Source organism: Strongyloides ratti, assembly GCF_001040885.1.
Source record: "Strongyloides ratti genome assembly S_ratti_ED321, chromosome : X".
In the NCBI taxonomy this organism is placed as follows: Eukaryota; Metazoa; Nematoda; class Chromadorea; order Rhabditida; family Strongyloididae; genus Strongyloides; species Strongyloides ratti.
Window position 1 is genome coordinate 3,659,475 of NC_037309.1, and position 27,383 is coordinate 3,686,857.

Consider the following 27,383-nt stretch of genomic DNA (forward strand, 5'->3'; position numbering starts at 1 on the left):
ACTATAAAATTTAATTACAATAAAAACGATAAAATTGTAATTATTTTTTTGAAAATCTTATGGTAACAAAACTAAAATAGTATTTAAGAAATTTTTAAATTCTGAAAATTTTTTAATCTAGGTTATAAAATGATAAAACTCATTTTTATAGGAAAACTATTTTTAGTACTTAATGTCATAATTTTCTGATTTGCTGAAAGATTCAATGTTGCGCATAACAGCATTAACTACATCACTTGTTTTAGCAGTACCACCAATATCCTTTGTATGAAGACGTTTTGTTACAATAGCATCAAATAAAGCATCACTGATAAGATTTGCATATTCATTTAGTCCTAAATAATGGAGCATATCAACACCAGCTCGAATAAATGCTGTTGGATTAGCAATGTCTTGGCCAGCAATACCAGAACCAGTATTACGAGTTCCCTATAAAAAAAAAACTAATTTAAAAAATTTTGATTTAAAAAAAAACTAACAGTCTCAAAAACAGCATATTTATCTCCAATATTCATTCCAGAAACAAGTCCTGGTCCACCAACAAGACCACAAGCAATATTTGAAATAATATTTCCATACAAATTTGGCATAAGCATAATATCAAATTGTTGTGGTCTGGAAACAAGTTGCATAGATGCATTATCAACAATCATACTATCAAAAGTAATAGATGGATATTCTTTTTCAGCTATTTCTCCAACAACTTTTAAAAATAAACCATCAGCTAATTTTTGAATATTAGCTTTATGAACAGCAGTAACTTTTTTTCTATTATGAGCAATGGCATAATCAAAAGCAAAACGAGAAATTCTTTCAAGTTTTTCTCTTGTACAAATTTTTAATGATTCAACAACACCATGAACAGTTTCATGCTCATGTCCAGAATATTCACCTTCAGTATTTTCTCTAATCATAACAATATTTATACCTTTATGTCTTGTTGGAATAGTTGGGATTGATACACAATGTAAGACATTTGCAAATAAATCTAAACGTCTTCTTAATTCAACATTTCTTGATTTAAAAATAGGATCATCATATTTTGTTTCAATATTTCCTTTTATGGCAACACCATTTCTTTGAATAGACATAATAGCATAATCTAAATCAGATTCAGGACTTGATGGTTTAGAATCAAGTTGGCATTCCTCAAAATCAACAGGAACATTAGCAAAGGCAAAAATTTTTCGTACAATATCAATCATCTCTGGACCAATACCATCTCCAGGAAGTGCTGTAACTGTATGTCGTCCACCATATCTTGCAAATTGATTTTTTGATGGTGATTGAATAGGTGAACGAAAACGATCACGATCAGTACTTTCAAAAGCTACTGCAGTCTTCTTTAATGTTGCTTTATTGACTTGTTTTAAAACATTATTACTAACAAGTAGCTTTGTAAAATTATTAATAGCATTCATTATTCCTAAAAATAAAATGTTATCAATATTAATATTATAAACGGTTTTATAAACAATGATAACAATATTTTGATAAGAATTTAATAATTTTTACAAAAAAATAATTGATAAAATTTACCTTAAATTTTTATAAAAATTCTGGGTATAAAATTAAACTGAATAACAAAAACTTCTTACAACAACATTGGAATAAAGTTTCTTATCTTTAAATAATATATAAAATATTAAATTTTATAAAAAAAAAGGAAATGAATATATTTTATTTATCAATTTAAAAATATCATATGTTTATGACCACACCAAGAATATATCTATACAAATTAAAAAGTTTCTATTTTTAACACTTATATATTTATGTATGTAAAATAAATAATATAAAAAACAACTGTTAGAGAAAAAGTATATAATTATACACTTTTATTCACAATGAATAATATATTGATATTATGTTGATCAATTATCAAAAACATTATTATTAAATTTTTAATAAAATGTAAATAAAAATTTAATTATAATATTAATTCAATAATAATTTTATATGTTATAATAAAAAGTTTGCATTATTTAAAAATTTTAATTGTCTTTGATTATACATTAAATAAAAATAATATATATATATATTTATATTTATATTTTTTTTTTACTATCATAAACTATTAAAATCATCTACCACTTTTTTATATTAAAGTAATAATTCTAACTTTAATGAGATAAATAATTGAAATAAAATACTATAACAATGAAAAGTAGAATTTAAGTTACCACCTCTTTATTCTATTCCTTCAATTGGAGTGCGCAAAAAGAACCATCCCTGTACAAATGATTTTATATTAATAAGAAAAGTACGAGATGTTGTGTTTTGTTTGACTAATGAGATACCACGAGAAGAAGGAGAAGAATCTTCTCTCCTTCAACAATGATATTGTCAATCGACATTTAGATATATGTCGTAGTACATATATATATATTTTTATAGAGGAAGACACAGTTTAACTTTGATTAATCTTCACATTTATCTCAAAATATACTATTTTTAAAATATTAGTCAACTTTTTTTTTATATATTTGGTTTTATTTTTTATAATTACTAAAAATGTCTTTTGATTTTGATTTAACTGCACCATTTACACCTGAATTTAGTACACGTGATCAAATAGAACATCGACATAAAATTGAACCAATACAAATTGTTTGCCCTAAAGAAGGTGGTGGATTTAAACTTAATGAAAATGGACTTAATAGTATACTTAAACATAATGCTATACAAAATAAAAAAATTGTTATTGTTGGGATTGCTGGTGCATTCAGAAAGGGTAAAAGTTTTTTACTTAATTTTTTTCTTGAATATTTATACTGCCTTCAAAAAGCTCAACAAGTAAGTTTTAATAGAAATAAAACAATATTTATTTATAAAATAATTAATATAAATAATTTTTTTTTTTAAAGAATGATGTTAAACTTGAATGGTTAACAGATGAGACACAGGTAAATGGTTTTCATTGGAAAACAGGAGCTAAAAGAGATACAGTTGGTATATGGATGTGGGGTGAACCTATTATGATTGAAGCAATTAATGGTGAAAAATATGCAGTAGTCCTGGTAATAAATAATTTTTTATTTATCTTTTAATCTAATTTTACTTATCTTTATTTTTTTTATATTAATTTTTTTTAATTATATTAGATGGATACACAAGGAACATTTGATAATATATCAACATACAATCAATCAACAACAATATTTGCATTATCAACATTATTAAGTTCTATACAATGTTATAATTTAACTGAAAATATTCCTGAAGATGCTTTACAAAATTTAAGTTTATTTGTTGAATATGGTAGATTAGCTTTAAAAGAGTCACAATATGTTGGAAAACCTTTTCAAAATTTAAATTTTATTATAAGAGATTTTAAAAATCCAGAAGAATTTCCATATGGTATAGAAGGGGGTAGAGAGTTTCTTTCACAGGTTCTTGAAATACATAGTGATTTAGAAGAGGAATTAAAAGATGTTAGATTACAATTACAAGCTTGTTTTGATGAGATAAATTGTTATCTTATGCCACATCCTGGACATAAAGTAGCAGAAAGAAATTCATTTCGTGGACATGTGAAAGATATTAGATCAATATTTAAAGAAGAAGTAAAAAAGATGGTAGAAAATTTATTAAATCCACATTCTTTAAAACCAAAAAGTGTAAATGGTAGAGAGTTAACTTGTAAAAAGATGATTGAATTTACAAAGCAATTTGTTAAAGTTTTTGAGGGATCAGATATACCACAACCAAAAAATATATTAAATGCAAATTGTCATTTACTTTGTATAGAATCAGCTCACGAAGCAAAATTAGCATATTGTAGGGGAATGAATCGTGCAACAATTGATGCTAGAATGTTATCAGAAAAAAGATTATTAGAAGCACATATTAAAAATGGTATAACAGCATTAAATATATTTGATAAATGTCCCAAAATTGGTAGTTCCCAAGTAAGATCAGAATATTTAGCAAGATTACAAGAAGATATAAATGCTGAATTAGAAAGGTATAAAAAATTAAATGAAGATAAAAGAGTAACAGGTTTAGCATCAATAGCATTAGCATATGGTGATTCAATATTTTTTGGTCTTGGTTTAGCTGGATGTTCAACAATTGCTATTGGAGGTACATATTTAACATTAACAGCTGGCATTGTAGCAGGAGGAATTGTTGCTATACCAATAACATTTACAACATTATTTGGTATTTGGTCATATGTATTTATAAATGAAAAAATAAAAGACTGTAAAAATCAAATATCTCAGGAATCGGAAAATAAAAAGGAAAAAGAAAATGAAAAAGTTGGAAAAATATTTAAAAGAGTATAAGAAATATATCTAAATTAACAATTTAAGACAATATTCATTAATTATTTTTATTTTATCATCATATTTTTATCAAAATAAATATTAAAGAAAGTAATATTTATTATAATTAAAATAAGGGAATATTTATGATTTAGAAAATAATATATTTTAATAATATAATTGCACTTTTTTTTATTTGAAAATAATTTTTAACATATATATATATACAATTTCTAATTTTTATATTTTAATATTACTATACATAATATATATTGTGGTTCTTTTTATTAGTTTACTTCTTCAATATACTTTTCATTATTTTTACCCATATATATTTGACATATAGTTGGTAGGTTTTATCTGAATTAAACATTAGAAGCACTATTTTCATTAACTCAATGATATTATTTTAAATATATTTTAAAATATAATTCTTTTTAATTTTTTATATATTGTTTTTATTATTTTAATTAGATTTAAAAAAAATAATATAATTATATTAAAAAAAATTTTTTTTTTAAAAAAAAAACTGTGTATATTAATCTTCTTTTATTTTTGTACTTTAATTTAAAAAAAAATATCTTTATTTAATATATACCTACTACAATATTAGTAGTATATTTTTAAAAAACAAGTTATTTGTTTTATTTTTTTTTAAATATATATAAAATTGTATCATTTTTAAGAAATAAAATTATCAAAAAAAAAATATTAATTTAGTATTATTAGACTATTTTATAATGTGTATATATATATATATAAAGATTCAGTTATTTAAAAAAAAACAATTTACAATAGATTACGAGATACATATGTTTAATAATATTGTTTGTTATGTATATATAGAAACATTTATTAGAATCCATTAAAAATAAGAAAAAAAGTATACATATTATAAAATGAAAGATTTAAAAAAGCCATTAATTGAATGATGAAAGGCAACTTTTATATTATCAAAACCACACTTTATTTATTAATATTCCAAACATTATTATGAATTTTCTATAGCAATTAAATAAATTAACAATTATTGAATGTTTCTTAATATTTTTCTATTAAAAAATTTGATATATTATTAAAAATGATAAAGAAAAAAAAATTAAACTCATTAATGAAAGAAAAAAACAAATGCATTTTAAAACAATTCTTATAATAATGTTAAATTAAAATCAATTGTATTTTATCTCATCCTTTTTTTTTTGATAATTTATTTTTGAAATATCTTCTAAGTAATTTTTTTTATAATAATATTGTAATGACTTTATCATTTAAATAAAAAGAAAATTATAAATTTTAATTATTTTGATAGAACTTTTTTAATTAATGTAGATTTGTTTGATGTTTTTTTTTAAAAAAAAATAAGTTTTTTTTATATATTAAATATTAAATATTTTTTTTTCTTATTAATCTACCTTTTTTTCATATGAACAATAATTTTTTTTCTATAAATATTATTTACCAGAAGAGATATTTTATTCTTAAATCTCATACTTTTATTTTTAACTTTAAATTATCTTTTTAAAGTATCATTACAAGTCAAAATATATCATCATTTGTATTAAAGAGATAAAGTTACTTATGAATAATTCAAGAAAAATTGTAAATTTTTTATTTAAATTGGTTAATTTTATTAATGTGACATTCATTATCAATAAGTTAAAAGATGTGATAATTTAGTATTATTGAAAAATACAAGAAAAAATTTTTTTAATACCATATATTTTAAAAGTACATTAAAATGTTTTATTTAACTTTTTTAAAAGTTTTATTTAATTACTTATAATTTATTTTCCCTTTTCAAAAATTAAGAAAATTACATTACAAATTAGAAAAAAATTATTCTTTTAAATAAAAGTAAAATTACTTTTATGTATAAAAAAAAAGATAATTGTAATAAATTTTATTTCTTTTTAATATGAGAGTTATATTTCATTGTTTATTTAACGCTTTTAAAATTAATATTATCTTATTAAATTATTAAGAAAGAACAAAATATCATTTTATTATTATAAAGTTAATTTTAAAAGCCATATTTCTTTCTATAAATTTAATAGTTTTTTTTTATATTTAGTATCTGTTTTGATTTTACCACAAATATAAAGCTACAATTTTAAAAAAAAAATCTAACGATTATAATATCATCTAAATGTAATAACTGTAGGAAAAGTTTTAATTATTTAAATTTAAAAAGATTTTTTTATTTGTCAATTTTTATATTTAGAATGTCTTAAAAGTACGATAAATAAATGTTTTGAAATAGTTTTTTTTTAAATTTATAATTTTTATATACTTTATTGTCATTTGACAATTAAACTTTGAAAATATTTAAGATTTTAATTATTTTCCAAAAGAATAACTTAAAACAAATTTATGTTTTAAAGTTAAAAAAAATTGTCCTTTTTTTTAATATAAAATTTTTGCTTAAATAAAATTTATTTACCCTTGACTTATAGGCTTTTAATTTAAAAATTCTATAGTAATTATCAAATTTATTATTATAAAATGTTTTTAAGAACTATAATAAAATATCAAAAATGATTTGAATATAAATATCAATTACAATTTATATAATGCAATTATTTTTATATAAAATTTGAGAAATATATTATTATATTAGAAATTTACGATTTAAATGATTCTAACAATTTTTTTAACTATTTTAATTTTTAAAAATTAAAGTGATTCTAATTTTTTTAAACTTTAACTATTAAATATTTATAGAATCAAAAAATATATATTAAATTTGCAAAATGTTGTTAAAATTATAAATTAAGTTATGACTTTTAAGATATCATACGTATTAACTTTATTTAATAAATAAAAAATTCCAAAAGCAATAATTCTTTTCAATTTATTATATTATTTATTTTCAATAAAAAATAATTTATAATTAAAGAAACTAAACTTTTAATGACATTATAATTCTTGGACTAATTACTTAGATTAATATTTAATTGATATTATATATTATAGTGTAAAAACATTAGTAATTTTTTAAATAATATGATTTCATAAATGTGAGTTAATTTTTTTCTAAAATAAAGAATAGTAAATTTGTTTTTAAAAATATAGGAATATTTTATATAACTTTTTTAATTGTTTTTCTTATATATATTAAGATATATGTATAAAAGTTTTAAAATATATATAAGAAACGCTATAAGCATGTGAATATCTCAAGATCTGATAAATATAACGAATAAAAATAAAACTTTAATTTCATATTATTAAACTATTTAATCTTCTTAGTTATTTTAAAGAACAAACAAAAAAATATTGAAAAAATATTCTTGTCTACTAATATTTGTATTTTTTCAAAATGCGATTTATAAAAATAATATTATTTTTAAAATCAAAAACAAGAATAATAGTTAATATTATTTGGCAATTTTTTTTAAAGTACAACATCCATCATATGATTTTCATTTAGTCTATAAATTTGAAAATACGTGTATCTTTTTTTGATTAAATACCAAATTACGTGTATAAAAATATATATAGATAAAAATAAACTACTTTTTATTTCAAACAAAGTACTTTTATTAATGAAATTGCATGTTTTTTACTTTAATTTACTTTTTTGTTAATTTAAATATGATTTCAATCATAATCTACCGTAACTATAATTCTTTTTTTCAAGATTAATAGTTAACTAATATTAAAAAAAAAGAAAAAAAATTTTTTTAATGCATCATAATTAATGTTCTTTAAAGTGGACACGCAATTAAAATGTTTCCCTCAATATTATTATTATTTTTACTTTAAATTATTTATTTTTATTTTCTTAACATTTCTTTTATCAAAAACATATATAAATATCATTTTTTATTTTAAGAATTTATAAATAATAATAAAAATGAATATATATACATATCTTATTTTTATGGTACTATTTTATGTAAAACAGATTTTCTTTATTCTTTAAATTAATTGGATAATTATACATAAAAGTAAAATATATCACTATATTACTCTTACACTAAATGAAATAATCTTTTTTTTATTTTTATTTTAAGCTATTGATTAATACAGTTTTTGGGTAATTTTTTGTGAATGATATTTTAAAAAATATATATTTTAAAAGTATTAAAAATGATTTAAGTTTTGGTATATTTAGTAAAAAAAACAATTTATATCTATTTCTTAATTGTATTTCTTAACAAATATAAATAAATATATACATAATATATCAAATGATAATGTTTTATTTGACAATTTTGTCAAAAAAAGGTATAAAGAAAAAAATATTAAAATCATTTTATTTTTAAACTAAAAGCTACTTTATATTACTATTTTAAAAATTTTATAAAGAAGAAAATTTTTTATTATTAAAAAATGATGTTATTAATATTCCAATCTCTTTTAAAAAAAGTGCACTTTATTATTACAACTTATTGTGATTTCATAAAATTATATTTTCAGTATGTCCAACTACTTTTTATTAAAATGATTTATTTTAAACTTTTTAAAATATTTAAGAAAAAAAAATAAGTTAGAAAAAAATTTTTTTTAATTATAAGATTATCTATAATAATAACTTTTATAAAGAAATATAAAAACATGTTATTTAAAAGAATATTTTTATTTCTTTTTATATCATCTTTTAGTACAAAATCTTTTTACATACAATTTGTTTCAAATAGGTAAATTTCTTTAATAAAAACTATTTTCTTTTTTTAACTTTTAAATATCTAAAAAAATTGTTTTTTTTTTATAAAATAATATTTTATATTATCTGATTTTTATTATACAAAATTTTAATTAAAAATTTTTAAAAATTTAACTTTAAATTTATTACAATACTTATTTAAAGATAAGACATTTTTTTTATCAAATATATTGTACCAGAATTTATCTTTATACGATTATTTATTATAAAACTTTCAAGATTTCTTTTTTGTCATGCAAAAACACATTAAAATGTTTAGAAAGTAAAGAAAAATATTAATATTTAATTTTTATAATTTATATTTTTAAAAACCCTGAATATAAAAAATTCCTGATCATTAATTTTAATTCATAATTTTATGCCTTCAATAATATTAGTATGTTCTTTAGATCTCTTTAATATTCATTTAAGGAAAAGAAATTTAAAAATGTTGATGAAAAAGGAAATGAATATTTTATTAAGAATTATCTTTGGTAATAATTTGTCTTTTTTTTTATCATTTATACTATCTTTTAAATTTTTAAATGTATTTACTTCATTTTAAAAAAAATAACATAACCGATTGGTACTGTATTATTACTATATACATTTATATATTTGAATTATTTATTTTATTGCAATGTTTGAGAAAAATAAAACAATATACTTAAATTATGATAACATAATATTTTATAGCAATTTATTTATAATATTGTCCATTTAAATGTATTTTGTAATAATAATATATAAAAAAAAATTTTTTTTTAAAGATATAATCTTTAATTTTTAAAATATCATTGAGTCTTCTATTTTACCTTTTTAACATTAAATTGATACAATTTATTATATGTACATTTATTAAATTTTTATTTATCTAATGAATAAGAAAAGAGTTTTATTAAGTAAAAAAAAAGATAAATAATAGATAGCTAAAAGCTTGAAAAAATTTTTTTTCTAAGTAAATCAAAAATGATATTATCATTTATCATAACTTTGTTATATTACATTTTATACTTATATATGTACAATTTTTTTTTTTGAATTTATCATTATCAATACATTTTATATGTAACATATATATTACAGGAGTGTTTTAAAAACATTAAAAAAATCTATTAGCTTTTTTATGATGTATAGCAATATTTTTTTTATAAGATATATTATTTTTTTTATAAAACCTTAAAAGCTCTTTATTAGTAATTTCCTTATTTCTTTATATTTTTTTTTCTCATAATAACATTATATTTAATATTAAAAAAAAAATTATTTCAAATGTTTTACGTTTATACAAGAGATTTAATACTTTTTCTAACTTAATAAATAATTTTTTATTTCTAAAAAAATTTACACTTATTTTTTACTAAATTTTCTTTTATAATTTTTTCTAATAACAATATAATTTATTGATATGTAAAAAATTGTGTATAAAACACATACGTATTTACAACTTTTTTATTTCTGTTTTAAAAAAAAATGAACATTAAAAAGTTATACTTAGGTGTAAAATTGCTTTCTTTTTTAAAAACATAAAATTTTACATTTTGAAATTTTATTTAATATAAAGTTGAAGTATTTTATGCTTTTATAATTTTTAGTTATTAATAACAAAAATAATAATTATTAAAACCAAAGTATATGCAATGTGAATACAATTAGATTTTTAATATTTTCTTTATAAAAAGAAATTTAATTAAAAAGAAGATACTTAACAAATGACGTTCTTGTAAAGATAACTTTTTTTTTCTTCAACTTCTTCCTCTTTTGCTATTTTAAATTAAAGGAAATGATATATTAATGGTAAATGATCAAGTTTTAATTTTAATTTTTATATTACAACAATTTATTTAAGTAAAAAAAAATTTTAAAATATATATATATATATAGATATTTATTATTAATAAAATTTTCTATTTTTTGTTTTTGTTATTAATTTTAAAGAATATATAAATATGCATATTTTTTACTTATTTTTTACTTATTTTGTAATAATTTTATTTTTTTAAGAGTACATTCAATTAGTAATAAAATTTGTAGTTAAAATAAAAAAAATTTTTATATCCTATTTAATCAAATATAGTTTATTTATCTGGTAGATTTTATTGTTTTAAATGCTTTTTATATATTCTAAAAAAAAATCCATATTTTTACTTTATATTTTTACTTCATTTTATACAGTATCCGATCAAATTTTATATTATCATAAAATCACACGTAACTTTTTAATTTTCTTTAATATATTCAATTTTTTTCTTTATAAATCATTATGTTTAACTTATTTTAACTCTTTATAGTATAATAAAAAGAATAGATTTAAAAAACAATCCAATTTTATTTTATATGTATATATATATATATATATTTTTAAAACAATAAACATTTCTCTTAAGAATTGCAATAGTAAACTTAAAATGAGCTTCAAATAAACTTTGATTAATAACAATATATTTAAACATTTGTATTTAATTATCCTATATTATTTTACTAAACAAAACTTTTTTAATTTTACTTAAATTTAATTTTTTTGTCTATCTTCTGTTACTACTTATCGTTTATCATCCATTTAACTAATTATTTTTAACTCTTTTATGAATTAAAATGACTTTTAATAGTAATCATGATGAAAATCTAATGATAAAAAAAGATTTATTTTATTTACTCTTGATAAAATATCTTACCACTATAATGTCATATCATTGATAATCAAAATTTAAAAGATAATCTTCAAAATTAATGTTGAAATTTTATTATAAATTTTTATTTTTACAAAATGAGGAGAGAAACAGATAAGAGGTTAATTGATTAATGATTCTTTAAAATAAAAAGAGAATCTGTCTATTAATGATAAAGTACTATAAATACACATTTATTGGGTGGTATATATCATGAATATATATATATATATAAATATATATATATTCTTTTTAATTTTTAACATCCTTTTAAAAAGATTATTTGGATAAATATTAAAATTAACTAAAAATTTTATACATATGGTTTTTGTTAATGTTAGTTAAAAGCTCCTTACTTCATATATTTTTCATTATACTAATATGAAGGTATCCTTCTTTTCATTAATATTGAAAATCTTTTATCAAAGTGATATCTCTTTTTACAATACACATATCATTATTTTTTCATAAACAAATATTTTTTTTATTGCATCCTGCATTTTGAAATAACTTTATCAATTTTTACAAATTTTTTAATTAACCTTATATTTAACATTTATATAAAATATATATAAATATATAAATAAACAAATATTGAATACCTTTAAGAAACAATACTAAAGTCAAATTAAATTTTATATTTTTGTTCTTTTTAACTAGTTTAATTTGTAGACGTTTCATATTACAAGAAAAGGTTTCTATTTTTTATTAAAGTTTTCTTTTTATTCAATACCTTAATTGTACAAGACAATTAAAATACACTTCTATGTCTTTATTATTAATGGAATTTTAAAGTGACTCCACCTTTTTTTTTAAAAAAAAAAACAGAAAAGATTCATTGAAACTAAAGCTTTTAAGTCGTAATTTAATCACTAAATTTATTCTTATTTTTTTAAAAAGAAATAATATTAATATTATCAAAGGTTTTTTTCTTTTAAAGTTCATTAAAATTAATTAGATAAATAAAAAAAAAGAATTATATTTCTAGAAACAATAAAAACTTTTTTAATATTTTGTGCTAAAATAACATGTTAAATGATGTATTTTCTATTTGTAAACTAAACAATAGGTTAGTAAAAAAAAATTATAAAATTAGTAAATTATTTTTGAATGTATATTTTTAAATATTATATTACTTTAAAATTATATTTACATTATTAGGTCATTGTTTGGTAGTCAATCAAATTATACGTTTCATTTATCTAAACTCATATTTTTAAATGATGTACAATTTTTTTTTTTATCTTTTAATTCATAATTCATTCATCAATCTAAAATTTTTTTTATAGATTTTTATCATTTTACTTTTTAACTGGATTAAAGTTTACATAATATTGTTTGAAATTTAAAAGATGGATGAAAATTTTAATAAATATATGAATCTGTCGCAAGTTAATAATACTAAGGGTCTCCAAATAATGAATAATATTCATGAGTATCCGCAAACATGTGAGTATTATCAAAGTTTAAATTATGCTGATAGTAGATATAATTGTACAGTATTTCATGAAAAATGTCCAGATTTAACAAATGAGATTCCTGTTATGATATCATTTCTTTTATATTATACAATTATATTTGTTTTTGGAATTATTGGAAATTTTATTATTGCTTGGTTAACTTTAAAAAATAAGAGTTTACAAACAGTACAAAATATTTTTATTCTTAATTTAGTTATTAGTGATATTGTAATATGTATTTTTTCTGTTCCTGTTACACCAATAACATTAATATTTAAAAATTGGTATTTTGGAAGTTTAATGTGTCATCTTATGCCTCTAGCACAGGTAAATATTTTATTTTATTATAAAAAAAATTTTTTTTTTATTATATATTTTAGGCTTCAGCAACATTTGTTTCAACATTATCACTTTCCGCCATAGCAATTGATCGGTATATTCTTGTTGTTAAACCACATACAACACCAATAACTATTAAAGGAGCAAGAAATATAGCAATAGCTTTATGGTTATTTTCTATACTTATATCATCTCCTTATGGTTATGTTATGGATATTGAAAAGTATCCTGGTTTCTGTGGGGATGTAAGTTTATTTACATTAATTTTCATTCTTTTTATTATCTAACAAAAAATTTGATATGTACTTTTAGTATTGTGATGAACAATGGAGTGATGGAGTCAAACCAATTTTTTCTTTAGCTGTCTTTACTGCCCAATTTTTGATTCCTTGCTTAACAATGGCCTTTTGCTATATATGTATTTTTGCAAAATTAAGAGCAAGAACAAATGTTAAATTAAAAAAATTAACTGAACGTTCATTATTATTAGATCAAATATTAACAAGAAATGGTAATGATGATATATCATCAGATAATAAAAAAATTTCAGTTAGTGATAAAAAAAGACAAACATCAATAGCAACATTAAATGTTGATACATCTACTTTTTCATTTTTTGGTAAAAAATTTTCTCATAGTAGTTTAATGAAAGATCAAGAATGTAAGCAAATTGTATATCTTTTACAACAACAACGCCGTACAACATCTGTATTAACATCAATGGTACTTATTTTTGTATTTGCATGGCTTCCATATAGTATTTCAACAATATTGATGGATTTTAATTTTGATATTTATCGATATGAAGATAAATCTCATAGATATATTGAGTTAAGTTACTTTGTACAACTTTTAACACATGGGTAAGTTATTATATATAAATAAAAAAAAATTATATTAATTAAAAATAATTTTTTTTTAAGAATTGCTATGATAATGAATATTGCAAATCCAATATTATATGCATGGTTAAATCCAAATTTTAAGAATATATTTATGGCAGCAATAAAAAGGAAGAAAAATAGTGAAAATATTAATAGGAACAACATTAGGACAGGAAATGATGACCGTGGGACGGTAATGTAATATTATTATTATATCAATTTAATATATTATATTTTAAGGTTATAACCAAAGATAAAAATGTATACCATTTATAGAAAAAAAAATTTTTTTTAATGATAAACTTATATAATGGAGTAAAGATAAATGTATTGACTTAAGATACAATCGTATGCAAGCTTTTTTTGATAGTATTTTTAAAATATTAATTTAATTAATATTTTTAACATTTTTAAGAAAATTAATAAATAACATTTTTTTGCTTTATTAAAAAAGAAAAGTTTTGTATAAAAAAATTAAATTTGTATAAAAAATTTTTTTTTTAAATTTATTATATCATTATTATGTTATTTATTTAAAAGAAATTATATTGTAATAATTTACTGAAAATTATAATTAAAAAAATTTTTTTTTAAATATTTTTTATAATTTTTTACTTTTATAAATAAAAGGTCATTATATAATAAAATAATATTTTATTGTATTAAATTTCAATTTTATTAAAATATTTGTAAAAATAATCTTACAGTTATTTTAACTTCAATATCAAATTATAATATTCACATGAATTACCATATTAAATCTACCTAATTTCTGGTAATATTTTATCCAAACAAGTAAAGGTAATCATTTGTTATTTAATACTTTAATGAATGCAATGAAATTTTAATAATTGTTTCCAAAAATTAAAATAAAAGTTATAAGAAATTGTTACTTAAAATGTTATACTATTATTACTTAATATAATATCAAGTATCTTCTTGATACTTTCTCACGGCATTATTTATTGATAGAATATAAACGAGTTTTACTTTCTACCTTAATATATTATTATTGTAACGTAAAAAAAAAAACTAATCATTATTAAAAAGTTTTTATTCAAGTTTTATTTTATCAATTATTATACAAGCTTTATATTAAGCATACTTTTTACTTTATATGTCTATTAAAAAGTAACGATATATTTATTGAAGTCATTTTTAATTTACGATTTTAATTTTATATATTCTTACTATTGTTAATAATAAATTATTAATAATAAGTTTTTAAAAATTATATATCATTATTTAATATGTTCACTATGGATGCTATTTTACAGTCTACTGAGACTAAAAATGAGACTAATGTTGAGGATAATAATTTTAATAATATTCCTAGTACTTCTATAATAGGGGTCAAAAAAAATATTTCAAAAAATATACAAACTAATAGTAATTTTAATGATAATTTAATTCTTTCAAATAAAGAAATTGGAGAATTTTATCCTCAACCACAAGGATTAATTCCAAATATAGAAAATCCATCACTTGTTGAATTACAAATGCTTCTTGGATATAGATTTAGAAAACATGAATACAGAAGAAAAAAAGTATTATCTTTTGATAGAAAACCAAGACAAGCTTATTCTACAAAACAACTTCAACGTCTTGAATATGAATTTAATGTAAGTTTATATATATATATATATATTTTAAATAAAGTAAACAAATTTTTTATTTATTATAAAAAAAAAATATATATATATATTTATATATAATTTTATTTAGAAAGATAAATATTTAAGTATCCAAAAACGATATCAATTATCACATGAGTTAAATTTATCAGAAACACAAATAAAAACATGGTTTCAAAATCGTCGTACTAAATGGAAAAAACAAATAACTTTGAAACTTCGTCAAATTTGTGAAAAAAATTCACCATTTTTTAATTGTCAAACAAAAGCGCAACTTCCAGATCCAATTAATACAATTCATCCAATTCAAAATATTAATCGTTTTTTTCAATAATAAAAATTATATAAAAAAAAATTTATTTAACAATGATAATTTGATTTTTTAATTGAATTTATTTTTATGTTAATTTAATGTAATAATCTCATTGACAATTATTTTTACTAAAATACAATAAACTTTCTATTCCCTTCAATTGTTTTGATTCATTATTTGATGTCTAGAACATAAATAAATCACTGTTAAAAAAAATTTTTTTTTTATTATATTTTCTAAAATATTTAATAAAATATCATTATATAACCTTAAGGTATATAAAATTTAGTTAATAATGTTAAATTTAAATTAAACCTACTTATTGAAACATGTTTGTCATTTGAAACAAAAGTGTCATGAACCGCGTAATTAACGAAATATTGAATAAAATAATAAACATTTTTTTAATAAAACACAATTCTTATAAAATGATGTTCCATTAATATAATTTTATAATCATAAGTATATAATAGATATTTTTAAAATAGAAATATAAAGATGGTATACTTTATAACGACCTGATTAATTTCATCTTCAATGATGTAAAAATCAAAATTAATTATAATTTAAACAGACTATTTATTTTTATACATTTTAATCCTTTATTAAGAGAAAAAGTCATTACTTTTAAATATCCATATATAATAAAGATATCTGCTTAGGTAAAATATAAGCGATGACATAATTAATGAAAAAATTTTATCAACGAAAAAAAATATTAATCTAATCAAATTAATTGTAATATTACTTTTGTATCAATGTATATGGGGTCGTGGTAGATAAAAATTTAATCGGAAAAAGTAATCATATATGAAATAAAGAATAATATCTTTCAAGTACAAAAATATTCTCCTTTTGTATATATTTATTTTAATAATATATATATATATATCCTAATCACTACGTTTATCACTTTCAAGAAAAATCTAAGAATCAAATAAAATACCATTTGTTACAATTGTAATCTTTATGGAATTTAAAAGAAATAAAATTTTTGATTTTTGGAATTAAAGATCTCTTTTTTAGTACTCCTCCCACAAAAATTTAGATAAAATTATTAGAAAAATTGAAACTTTTAAATTCCAGCTTCAATTAAAATATTTTTCATATTTTATAACTTTCTATTTCTTTTATTTTGTATTTTATATATATATATATAATATACATATATTTCATTTTTTTTACTGAAATCAAATATTGAAAATAATAATATAATATTATAATGTTTATGTATAATAAAATTATCCTACTGATAATCTTAAGTATTGTCAATTTTTATGATAAAGTTAATGGATGCCTTCCTGTTATAACAACACCAGCACCAATAACAACAACTGTTTGTTGTCAACCTTTAACTATTGCATCACATCCTAGAATACCTGCTCCAGCTGGTACACCAGCTGCAAATCTTGATGAATGTGCTATGCTTAGAAGAAGTTCTGCAACGGTTTGTCCTGTAACAGCAACTCTTACATGTACTAGAGCTACTGGTACATCTACATCTGAAATAATGTTACAACTTCTTAATGGAAATGCACTTATTAGAAATTTCCAAGGGACTGGATCTAGTATAACAGCAACAGTATGTTATTAAAAAAAAATATTATTTTACTAAAATATAATTATTATTTTTTTTATCTTTTAGGTTAATTGTGTAAATGGACTATGGACAACAACAAATGCTGCTGGTGTTGTAACACCATTTTCACAAATCTCTTGTAGTCAATTGACAGTTAGTGGAGGTGATGTTGTTGAAAATATTCCAGCTACAGGACGTTAAAAAATAACAAAATGAATACTTTTATATCGCACATATATATTATAGAATATTTTTTTTTTAATAAGTAATAATATAATTAAAAAATAAAATTCATAAAAGATAAATGTTTTTTTTATTTTAATATACTTTATTATTTAATTTATTCAAGTTATTATTAATTGTAAAAATCTCATTTTTATATAACATTATTTTTTCATTTACTTTTAATATATCCCATCTATTTGGGTTATTTAAAAAAAAATGAAAGCTTACCTAAAGATATGGTCTTCTTCATAATGCTGCCACATTTTTCTCTTATTACCAAAAAAAAAAATAGACTGTCTATCTTGTTCGTTTCCTTCATTTATTTTTATATCTTTCAGATAACTTTTTCCACAATGTTTTATATAGAGTAGCATTATGAATTGGTTCAATGAAAAGTTTTTTAAAATAGTTTATTTCAACTAAATGTTGACGTATTTTTTTACTTATATTTTCTGTATTAAGGTATTCTTTCAATTTAAAAGTATTTATATCCATATCCATGATATTTTTTTTATTTTAAAAAATTTGTTAAAATCCTGAAAATACTACAATTTTATTAACATGAATAACAATATATAAAATTAACTTTATATGATTAAAATTTTGCTACTACTTCAAATAATTGGATTCTGTTGGCATTAAGATCTGATATTTTTCAGGTCAAATCTAGCTTCACTTTTTGAAAATCGTACATTTTACCAGTACGTTCAAGTAAATTTCCATAATTATTGACCTTTAAGTTTTCAATATCTCACTATAGTTATTTTATTATTTTTGATATAATATTACACCCCAAAAAAAAGTTATAAAACGTTTAAAACTTAAAAAAACAATATTCTTTTTCAATATTTGGTTATATATAGTTTGGATATAATTAAATATTTATAAATTTAATTAGTCTAGAAAATAATTTCTTGTAAGAAATGTTTTTTTATATTATTTAGATAGTCTATTATCAAATGTTAATGATTTTTTAACATTTTAAAAAAATGTTACTAAATTAATTCTCTAGTATATTCATTTTATATACCGTGTATATCATCTGACGTTTTGGTAATTAATTATAAGTATATATAAAAAGGAAATAATGTTTTTTTAATAAAAACTTTTTTTTTATAATATCTATAGATATTAATTTTTGAAACTTATAATCTTAAATTTATAATTATTTTTAAAGTTTTGAATTATATTTCATTGAAAATATTTAATAACAAATTTCCTTATTTTTTTATTATGATTATAGATATTCGTTGATTAATTAATATCAATATAGAAAAAGTTTAAATTACTATTAGAAATATCAAAAAATGCATGTTATTTAAATATAAAAAACTTTTTTCTACTAATTAAATTAATAGCAAGATATAAAGCTCTTGTAACGAAATATACTGTCTTGGTGAGATGTATTTTTAAAATCTTTTAAATTATTTAAGATAAAAAAAATCTTATTATTAAGACTTTACCAAGATTAACTTTTTTTTTTTAATTAATAACTATTGTTATGGAAACTAAAAATTTATCTTGTCTTAATAGTAAGTTTTTATTATTTAAAAAATTGTTTTTTTAATAATATTTTTTTAAGATAAAAGAGATAAGGAAGTTTCTATTCCAAGTGATGTTATTAAATTTATCGTTTATTTTAAGAAATTATTTGATAGCCAAAATGTTAATGAATTGCAATTAATTTATGATCAAGGTTTTACTGATATAACAGAAAAATATTTTATAAAAAGTTCATGGCCTAATCCATCTTTAGTTGAAGAAATAATATCTTATCCCAAAGATAATTTTATGATTATTTATAAGGAATTTTATTATAGAGATAATTACTATAGAAGTAATAAAAAATTACTTTCAGTTACCAGTCAATATGAATCATTTATGAATTTAAATAATTTTTTTTCTTTGTTATTAAATGATAATGAAGACAATACATTATCTACTAATTTTTTATTACCAGGAAACTGGATTTGGGATATTATTGAGGGTTTTATAAATCAATATGTTACTTACTGTTATTACAAAGCTAATCCATCATTAAGAACTCCTGAAGAAAATAAAAAATTGAAGGAAATTGAAAAGAATGAAATATGTTGGAATATTTATACTGTTCTTAATATACTTTATTCACTTATATGTAAAAATCAAATTAATGAGCAACTTATAGCAATTAGAGATGGAAAAAATCCTGATGATGTTGCAAATGATTATGGTAAAAATGATCTTTATTTTAAGATTGGATACTTTTCTATTATTGGACTTTTTCGTCTTCAAGTACACCTTGGTGATTATAATGAAGCATTAAAAATAATTGAAAATGTTATTCTTGAAGATAATAGTTTATTTAGTACTGTTCCAAGTTGTTGTATTACCGTTTATTATAATATTGGTTTTTGTCATATGATGATAAGAAATTATAATGAAGCAATTAATGTGCTTGAAATATGTTCATTGTATATTCAAAAAATTATTAATTTGTATACTTTACAAAATTTGGGTAATTATAAAAAAAGTATAGAAATTGAAATTGTAAGTTTATAATAAATTAGTAATTAATTTTTATATTAAATTTAAGTTTTATAAATATCATGAAAAAATTTTAATATTGTTAGCTATTTGCTTAACAATAACACCAAAAAAAATTGAAGATTCTGTTATGACACTATTACAAAAAAAATATAATGAAGAATACAATAGAATGATGAATGGAGAAATAAATGAATATAAAAAATGTTTTATAATTGGTGCACCAAAATTTGTTTCACCAAATAATATTATTTATGAGGGAAATAGTATTTCAAGGGAAGCACTTCAACGTCAATGTTCTGTATTTATTGATGGTATGAAAGGTCAAATTTGGACACCAGTTATAAGAAGTTATTTGAAATTATATAACACACTTAGTATTGATAAACTTGCCCACTTAATGAATTTATCATGTGATGATGTAACGTTATTATTAATGAATTATAAAAAATCTACAGGTAGTATTGGTAAAGAAATTGATGAGATAAAGAATGATTATGATAATATAACATTAGATTTGGATTTTCATATTGATGATAAAATTGTTAAAGTTGCTGATATTCGTTTTACTCGTAATTTAGCAGACTACTTTTTCAAAAATTCATTAAAATTTAAGGCTTTAACAGTTAAGGCTAAAGCAATTAATTTGAATAAGAGAAGCACTATTATTAATAGAAATGAAGATAGAAATGGATATAAAAACTTTAACAAATTCATTTGTATTTAATAATATTTAGAAGAATAATAATATTAATTATTTTTAAACTCTATGAAAATTTTAATTATTATAAAAACAAAGTATTTTTTTAATATAATCACAAATATTATTTAATTTCTTGTGTTTTTGTAATAACATTTATTCTTGGTCATCCCTTTTTATCAATAACTATTTTATTTAAGTTATCAGATAATATATAAAGTACAAAAAAAAGATTAGAATGTGTCTAAAATGAATGTATTTATATGTCAACATATACAAATATATAATTCATTTCTTTTTCATTAAAACTTTAACACTCTATTGTTCCTAAAACGCACTTTTTATGTTATTTTTTATTTTATTTTTGTTAAATTTAATTCTAAACTTAGTTGTATATAAAACTATTATAATTAAAAAAATATTTTTTATTTTTTTTTTCTTTTTAATAATAATTATAACATTTCGAAATCATCTGATGGATTTAATCTTTCTAAACTTTCTTTGTTATGATTGGGAATATATTTTTTAAGTTGTGACGAGTGATCTATTATTGTAAATATGGGATTAAGAACTTTTTTAAAAAACCCATCAGCCATTTCATAGGTTGCTATTTGATTTATAACCAATTGATAAATTGTTTTATCAAGATCTTCCTTATTATTTATTAAAAATCCAATGGCACAAGAAGGATCTACTTGCGATAGGGGAACTTTTTTAGGAATATTACAAAAAAATGTATCAATATTAGGTGTTTCTACTTCTAAATTAACATATTCTTGCATTAAATGGGGATCTAAATATATAAGTGAATCATTATAACATCCAATATAATATAAACTTCTTTTTGCTTTTCCACCCATTATACCAAGGCAATTATGAAATGAAAAAATTTTTGTAATATGTTCATAATAACATTTATTAATATCTTTAACACCCAATCTAACGGGAATAATAAGAAAGATTCTTTTTTTCCAATTTTCTGAAAGGTTTTCTATTTGATCTATTGCAAGACAAGAATTAACAGTACAATAAATACTTATACTATTTAATATATCATTATCTTTAATTTTTTGATCTTTTAATAATTGATTCATTACTTGAGCTGCTTCACTTGGTGAAAACCAGCTTCCAACTTTTTTTTTATAATTTTCGTAAGGGTATTTGACAAAATTACTTAAACCTAATGGCCCATTAGAACTATCATCGAAAAGCTCTAAAATTTTAAGGTAATCATTATAATTTCCTTTAAAATTATTATCAACAAAAATTTTGGAATAAGCTTGGGCTGTCATCATTTGCATAACTCTTATCATACATCCCCACCCACAATCACCAGTCTCTTTAGTATAAGGAATAGAAGGTATATCAATACGATAGGTAAACCATAATCGTGATTTAAAATATTCTATAAATTGTTCGAAGCTTAATATATCATCTAAAAAAAAATATAAAATTTTTAATAATTTTCAAATAATATTTGTTACGAAAATTTATTAAATTAAAATAAAATAAGAACATACTTTGAATCATTTTAGAATCAGCAAATTCTTTACCAAGAAGATAAATACTCTTATTGTTATCGTAATCCTTATTAATATCTTTATAAGGATAAAAATTCCATTGACCATACTTAACATTATTGATAACTTTCTCCATTTGATTTTTGATATTTTGTTGTTTTTCTTTCCATTGTTGAAATGTCATTGATGGTAAAGATGGCATCTTTTTAAGACTTATTATTGAAAATGTTTCTTTCCATGTTTTTTTTGACTCTTTACTTGTATTTGATAATGTTTCAATATCTAAAGTACTTTGATTTTCACTCATACTTATTTAATTAAAAAAAAAAGTTTTTTTATTATCACTTGACATAAATTTTTGAGTATGTGTCCCTTTAAACAATATGATAACAAAAGTTATATATATGATATATTATTCTTGAAATATTTATTCTATATACATAAAAAAAGGAAAATAGAATATGTGAAATTTATAAATCTTTTAAATTATAATATTTTTTCCATTAAATATAGAAGTAAAAATATGTTACTAATAATGAAATTGTTTAAAATAATTGTAAACAAAATTTTAGTGTGATTTATCACTATCGTTTTGGAGAAATGTTTCTTTGATTATAATGCGTATATTATTATTATATATGAAACTACATAGATTCAAACTTTATAATACAAATCATTTCTATAAAATAATATATAAATAAAGTGTTGCATGTAAATAATATAGATAAAAAAAAAATAATTTTAATCTTTTTTTTACATATGAGAGCTATTATTATTTTTTTAGACATAAGTTTTGTTTAATTAAAATTGAACTTTTTATAAAATATTTTTTGAATTAAAAAGATAGAAACATTTATTATCAATGAATTTATTTTAATTTTACTCTACTATCTTTTACTATAAAATATAAAAAGTTTTTAATTAAAGTATAATTCTTTGATAATACTTTTAAATTGATGTATCTTTTTATTATCTAAAAATTTATATCTTTAATCAAAAGGGATTTAAAAATATTATTAAAATTTTAGTAAAATATGTTTATGTTATTTCAAAAATTTAAAAGAATAAACATTCATTATAGTTTTCTATTAAAAAAATATAATTTTTTATTAATAATAAAATAAAATTTTATAAATATTATAGGTAACATTTCAATAGACAATTATTCTTTAATATATATCATAATTTCAAACAAAAAAAAATGAAAAAAGGCATTATAATTAAAGTTTTAGGTAAAAAATATTTTACAACAAAATTAATTTTATTATTAGTTATTTTTTTTATATATTTGAAAATGACAGTTATTGCATGTATGCGACAAACTGAAGTTTTCAGAGAAGTTAAAAAATATTTGCCATTTTAAAATAAAAAAATTCATGAGATATTTTAACATCGAGAACATGGACAATAATCAATGACAGAATCTCTATCATGTATATTAGATATCCACCATTTACGTGATAATTGAATAAAAATAATTCCCCATATCATTGACCAGATGAAGCCAACAATTAATGGTGCTGTTATTAATTGTAAAAATGCAGTTAAAATATTGGTCATAAAAGCCCATATCATTGTTTGATCACTTTCATAATTTGATCCAGTTGGAATGGCAAAAGCTGATAATAATGTTCCTAAACCAGGAATTATAAAATTACTTATACAACAAAAGATGGCATTCGGCATTGTCATACATGGTATAGCTTTTCTTAAAACACCATGACGCTAAAAAAAAATATTTAAATTAATATTTTTATAAATAGATGTCAGAAAAAAAAATTAAATAAATAAATAAAACTTACAGAACTCATACTTGCATGTATCCTTTTTTCATTAATGAATGTTGTCTGTTCTGCGCTAAATTGTGTATCTTCCTGATATTTCATTTTGCTTTATTTTTTCTCTCTCGTATTGTTAAAAAAAAAATGATATAGAGAAAATTTTTGACTATAATTATTATTATTTTTAACCATATATTCATTGACTGAAAGAGACAACCTCTACCATATGATTAGTTGATTTAACCTTACAATTAATCTTTTTTTAAAATAATTATATATAAATGTCCTTAAATTAAAAGCTAGAAAGTATAATTTATTAAAGGTATTTATATATGTATATTAATGTTTTAAATAATAATAATCATTTTTATTAGATTATATATGATATATTTATTTACAGACATTAACAAAAAAAAAATTTTTTTTTTCTTTTATAATTTTTTATATATATATCATATTTAAAAAATAATTAAGTGATATTTAGAAATTGTCTAATCAAAAGTGTACCAAATTAATTTTCAATATTTATTTATTACTACTTAATTTTTAAATAACGTTAAAATAAAAAGTAAAAGCATAGTATTCTATAATCTTAAGTATAAGATATAGTAAAACTGTTTTAATTATATATATATAATATACTATATCTTTAAAGATAAACGTGAATATTTGGTGTGGTGATTGTGAATGCTCTTGAAACCAGAATTTTGATAATGAGTATATAGAATAAAATGAAAATACATAGTAACGAAAATGAAAAAGCAAAGTTAAGTAAAAGTTATAAATGAGTACAATCTGTAATTGATTAATTAAAAGTGTGAAGCGGATAATAAAATTTTATGTTTAATTTAAAAATAACTGTATCATTAAGATATGTTATGTAAAATACTTATGTACTTAAATAAAAAAAGTTTTCAATAACTTTTACAATTTTGTTTCTTTTTATTTAAAAAAAAATAAAAAGATTCTTTTCAAAGGTGTAAAAATAAATTTTGTTATTAAACAAAATAAATAGATGGTGAGACAATATTTTGAAATTTTAGGAAAAATGATATATATATATATATATTTTGATGTCTATTGTATTTGATTTTTTTTGAAATAGTAGGATGTAAATAAGTTATAGGTAAAAAAAAAATTTATGTAATTGTTGTGATAGAATCTTTTTTTTTAAAAAAAAATGTTTACATTCTTTTTTTTTTATTAAAAAAAAGAATTTTTTTTTTTTGTTAGAATTTTGAAGTGGTAAAATTAATTGAGTTCTCCTGTATCATTTTACACTTAAATATTTTAAAGATGTAATTTTTAACATATATTAAAATTACAAAAGAAATGATACATTGTGTTTGAGATTATTATTTTTTGTTGTAGTAAAAATCAAACTACATATAAAAATAAATCAAAAAGTATAATAAATGAAATATGTTTGATAGATAAATAGAAAACTTAAGATATTTACAAATGTTTTCATATATTTTTAATTACTAAATTACTTTCATTTGTAAGTATAAGGGAACCTTTACTTTTTAGTCTGATAATGATTATCTTGATAATGTCTTTTTTTTTCTACTCGTAATTGATTAAAAAACTTAAAAAAAGTGGTATAAGAAATTAGAATTTTTTTTTTGTCCGATTTTTAATATAAAGACATATTTTTAATAAATTTATGTTTGTATATTTATCATATACCCACCTAAGTACCATCGTTTTTATCTACAAATTTATGATATTTAACAATTAACATTTGTAAATATTACATACATAATTATTTTAAATAGTTATTGAGTGAAAAAGTGATATATAAATAGTTATCTTTTAAAATGTTTTTTATTTTTTTTTGAATAATTTTTCTTACACATTAGAAGTAATTTCTTTTTTGACGACAAACTAATGTTTTTTTTTTTGTGTAAAAAGTTCTTTTGACATATATTCTAAATAAATGTAGTTATATATTCACAAAAAAGTGCAAGATCCTTTATTCATATTTTTTATGAATCATTTTTTTCTTCATATTTAACACAACTGAGTATATTTATTTTTCATCCAAAGTCTATATAAACGTTTTTAAAGAAATAAGAATGGTATCTAATCATTTTAGTTTTAAGTTTTCTTTATTTATATATATATTTTTTTAATTTAATTAAGTAAAAATGTGTAGAAAACATTAAATAAAAATAACATTTTATTTTTTTTAGTATCAAAAATAACTAAAAAATATATTAAATTACTGAACTTTTATAATTTTATGTTATATAAAATAAAATTTATTTTTCTTTTGTATATACTTTTTTTTGTTTATTTCTCATTAAAAATACTGGAATAATCTTTTTTTATAACGTTACATTTTTATTTTAAATTTTTTAAAAAAATTCTTATAATCTATGAAGAATTTTTTTTGTTAGTCAACATAATATGCATACAAATTTAATATGATTTTATATTGTATGTAATTCAATTGTACTTCATATTTCTTTTTTTACTATTCATAGAATTAACTTTTTTTCTATTATACAGAATAAACTACTTAAAAGTAACTTTTTAATTTTATACTTCCAAAAATAATAAACTTTAAATACACTAATAATTTTTAGAAAATGGAAGATTTATAATAACTACATTCATTTTAACTATTTATAAAAGAAATATTTATGTATGTTTAATTTAATCTATTACAAACTAGAAACTTTAAAATAATTTTAATTTTTTATTACACATTTTTTTTATTATTTTAACTTTTGACAAAATTAAATGTTTATATGCAATTTGACATTTTATTATGAAATTTTTTTTACATTTCCTATTAAAATTACTCAATAATCTAACATTAAGTAATAAAT

General features: G+C 18.8%; 8 protein-coding genes across 8 annotated transcripts; 5 read left to right on the top strand and 3 right to left on the bottom strand.

Annotated features, from left to right (window-relative positions):
* Positions 1-162: 162 nt before the first annotated feature.
* On the bottom strand, positions 163-1,421 carry SRAE_X000078200 (Isocitrate dehydrogenase [NAD] subunit gamma, mitochondrial; the record flags this gene model as incomplete). Its single annotated transcript, XM_024645168.1, has 2 exons — positions 163-429; positions 480-1,421. The coding sequence occupies 2 exons, from the start codon at positions 1,419-1,421 to the stop codon at positions 163-165; spliced, it is 1,209 nt and encodes a 402-aa protein (XP_024510653.1).
* A 1,093-nt stretch (positions 1,422-2,514) lies between these two features.
* Positions 2,515-4,289, top strand: SRAE_X000078300 (Atlastin; the record flags this gene model as incomplete). Its single annotated transcript, XM_024645169.1, has 3 exons — positions 2,515-2,796; positions 2,868-3,020; positions 3,105-4,289. 3 exons carry the CDS (start codon positions 2,515-2,517, stop codon positions 4,287-4,289), a joined length of 1,620 nt encoding a protein of 539 aa, XP_024510654.1.
* An 8,648-nt stretch (positions 4,290-12,937) lies between these two features.
* On the top strand, positions 12,938-14,544 carry SRAE_X000078400 (Prolactin-releasing peptide receptor; the record flags this gene model as incomplete). The annotated part of the gene is made up of 5 exons (XM_024645170.1): positions 12,938-13,372; positions 13,426-13,629; positions 13,697-14,247; positions 14,308-14,461; positions 14,509-14,544. 5 exons carry the CDS (start codon positions 12,938-12,940, stop codon positions 14,542-14,544), a joined length of 1,380 nt encoding a protein of 459 aa, XP_024510655.1.
* Positions 14,545-15,527: 983 nt separating this feature from the next.
* SRAE_X000078500 (Homeobox domain and Homeodomain-like and Homeodomain, metazoa-containing protein) lies at positions 15,528-16,236 on the top strand (the record flags this gene model as incomplete). The annotated part of the gene is made up of 2 exons (XM_024645171.1): positions 15,528-15,890; positions 15,994-16,236. The coding sequence occupies 2 exons, from the start codon at positions 15,528-15,530 to the stop codon at positions 16,234-16,236; spliced, it is 606 nt and encodes a 201-aa protein (XP_024510656.1).
* Positions 16,237-17,443: 1,207 nt separating this feature from the next.
* On the top strand, positions 17,444-17,995 carry SRAE_X000078600 (Hypothetical protein; the record flags this gene model as incomplete). The annotated part of the gene is made up of 2 exons (XM_024645172.1): positions 17,444-17,797; positions 17,861-17,995. 2 exons carry the CDS (start codon positions 17,444-17,446, stop codon positions 17,993-17,995), a joined length of 489 nt encoding a protein of 162 aa, XP_024510657.1.
* A 1,525-nt stretch (positions 17,996-19,520) lies between these two features.
* On the top strand, positions 19,521-21,272 carry SRAE_X000078700 (Eukaryotic translation initiation factor 3 subunit L; the record flags this gene model as incomplete). Its single annotated transcript, XM_024645173.1, has 3 exons — positions 19,521-19,551; positions 19,602-20,548; positions 20,595-21,272. The coding sequence occupies 3 exons, from the start codon at positions 19,521-19,523 to the stop codon at positions 21,270-21,272; spliced, it is 1,656 nt and encodes a 551-aa protein (XP_024510658.1).
* A 425-nt stretch (positions 21,273-21,697) lies between these two features.
* SRAE_X000078800 (Peptidase C54 family-containing protein) lies at positions 21,698-23,072 on the bottom strand (the record flags this gene model as incomplete). Its single annotated transcript, XM_024645175.1, has 2 exons — positions 21,698-22,680; positions 22,766-23,072. The coding sequence occupies 2 exons, from the start codon at positions 23,070-23,072 to the stop codon at positions 21,698-21,700; spliced, it is 1,290 nt and encodes a 429-aa protein (XP_024510659.1).
* Positions 23,073-24,151: 1,079 nt separating this feature from the next.
* On the bottom strand, positions 24,152-24,651 carry SRAE_X000078900 (Hypothetical protein; the record flags this gene model as incomplete). The annotated part of the gene is made up of 2 exons (XM_024645176.1): positions 24,152-24,490; positions 24,568-24,651. The coding sequence occupies 2 exons, from the start codon at positions 24,649-24,651 to the stop codon at positions 24,152-24,154; spliced, it is 423 nt and encodes a 140-aa protein (XP_024510660.1).
* Positions 24,652-27,383: the final 2,732 nt, after the last annotated feature.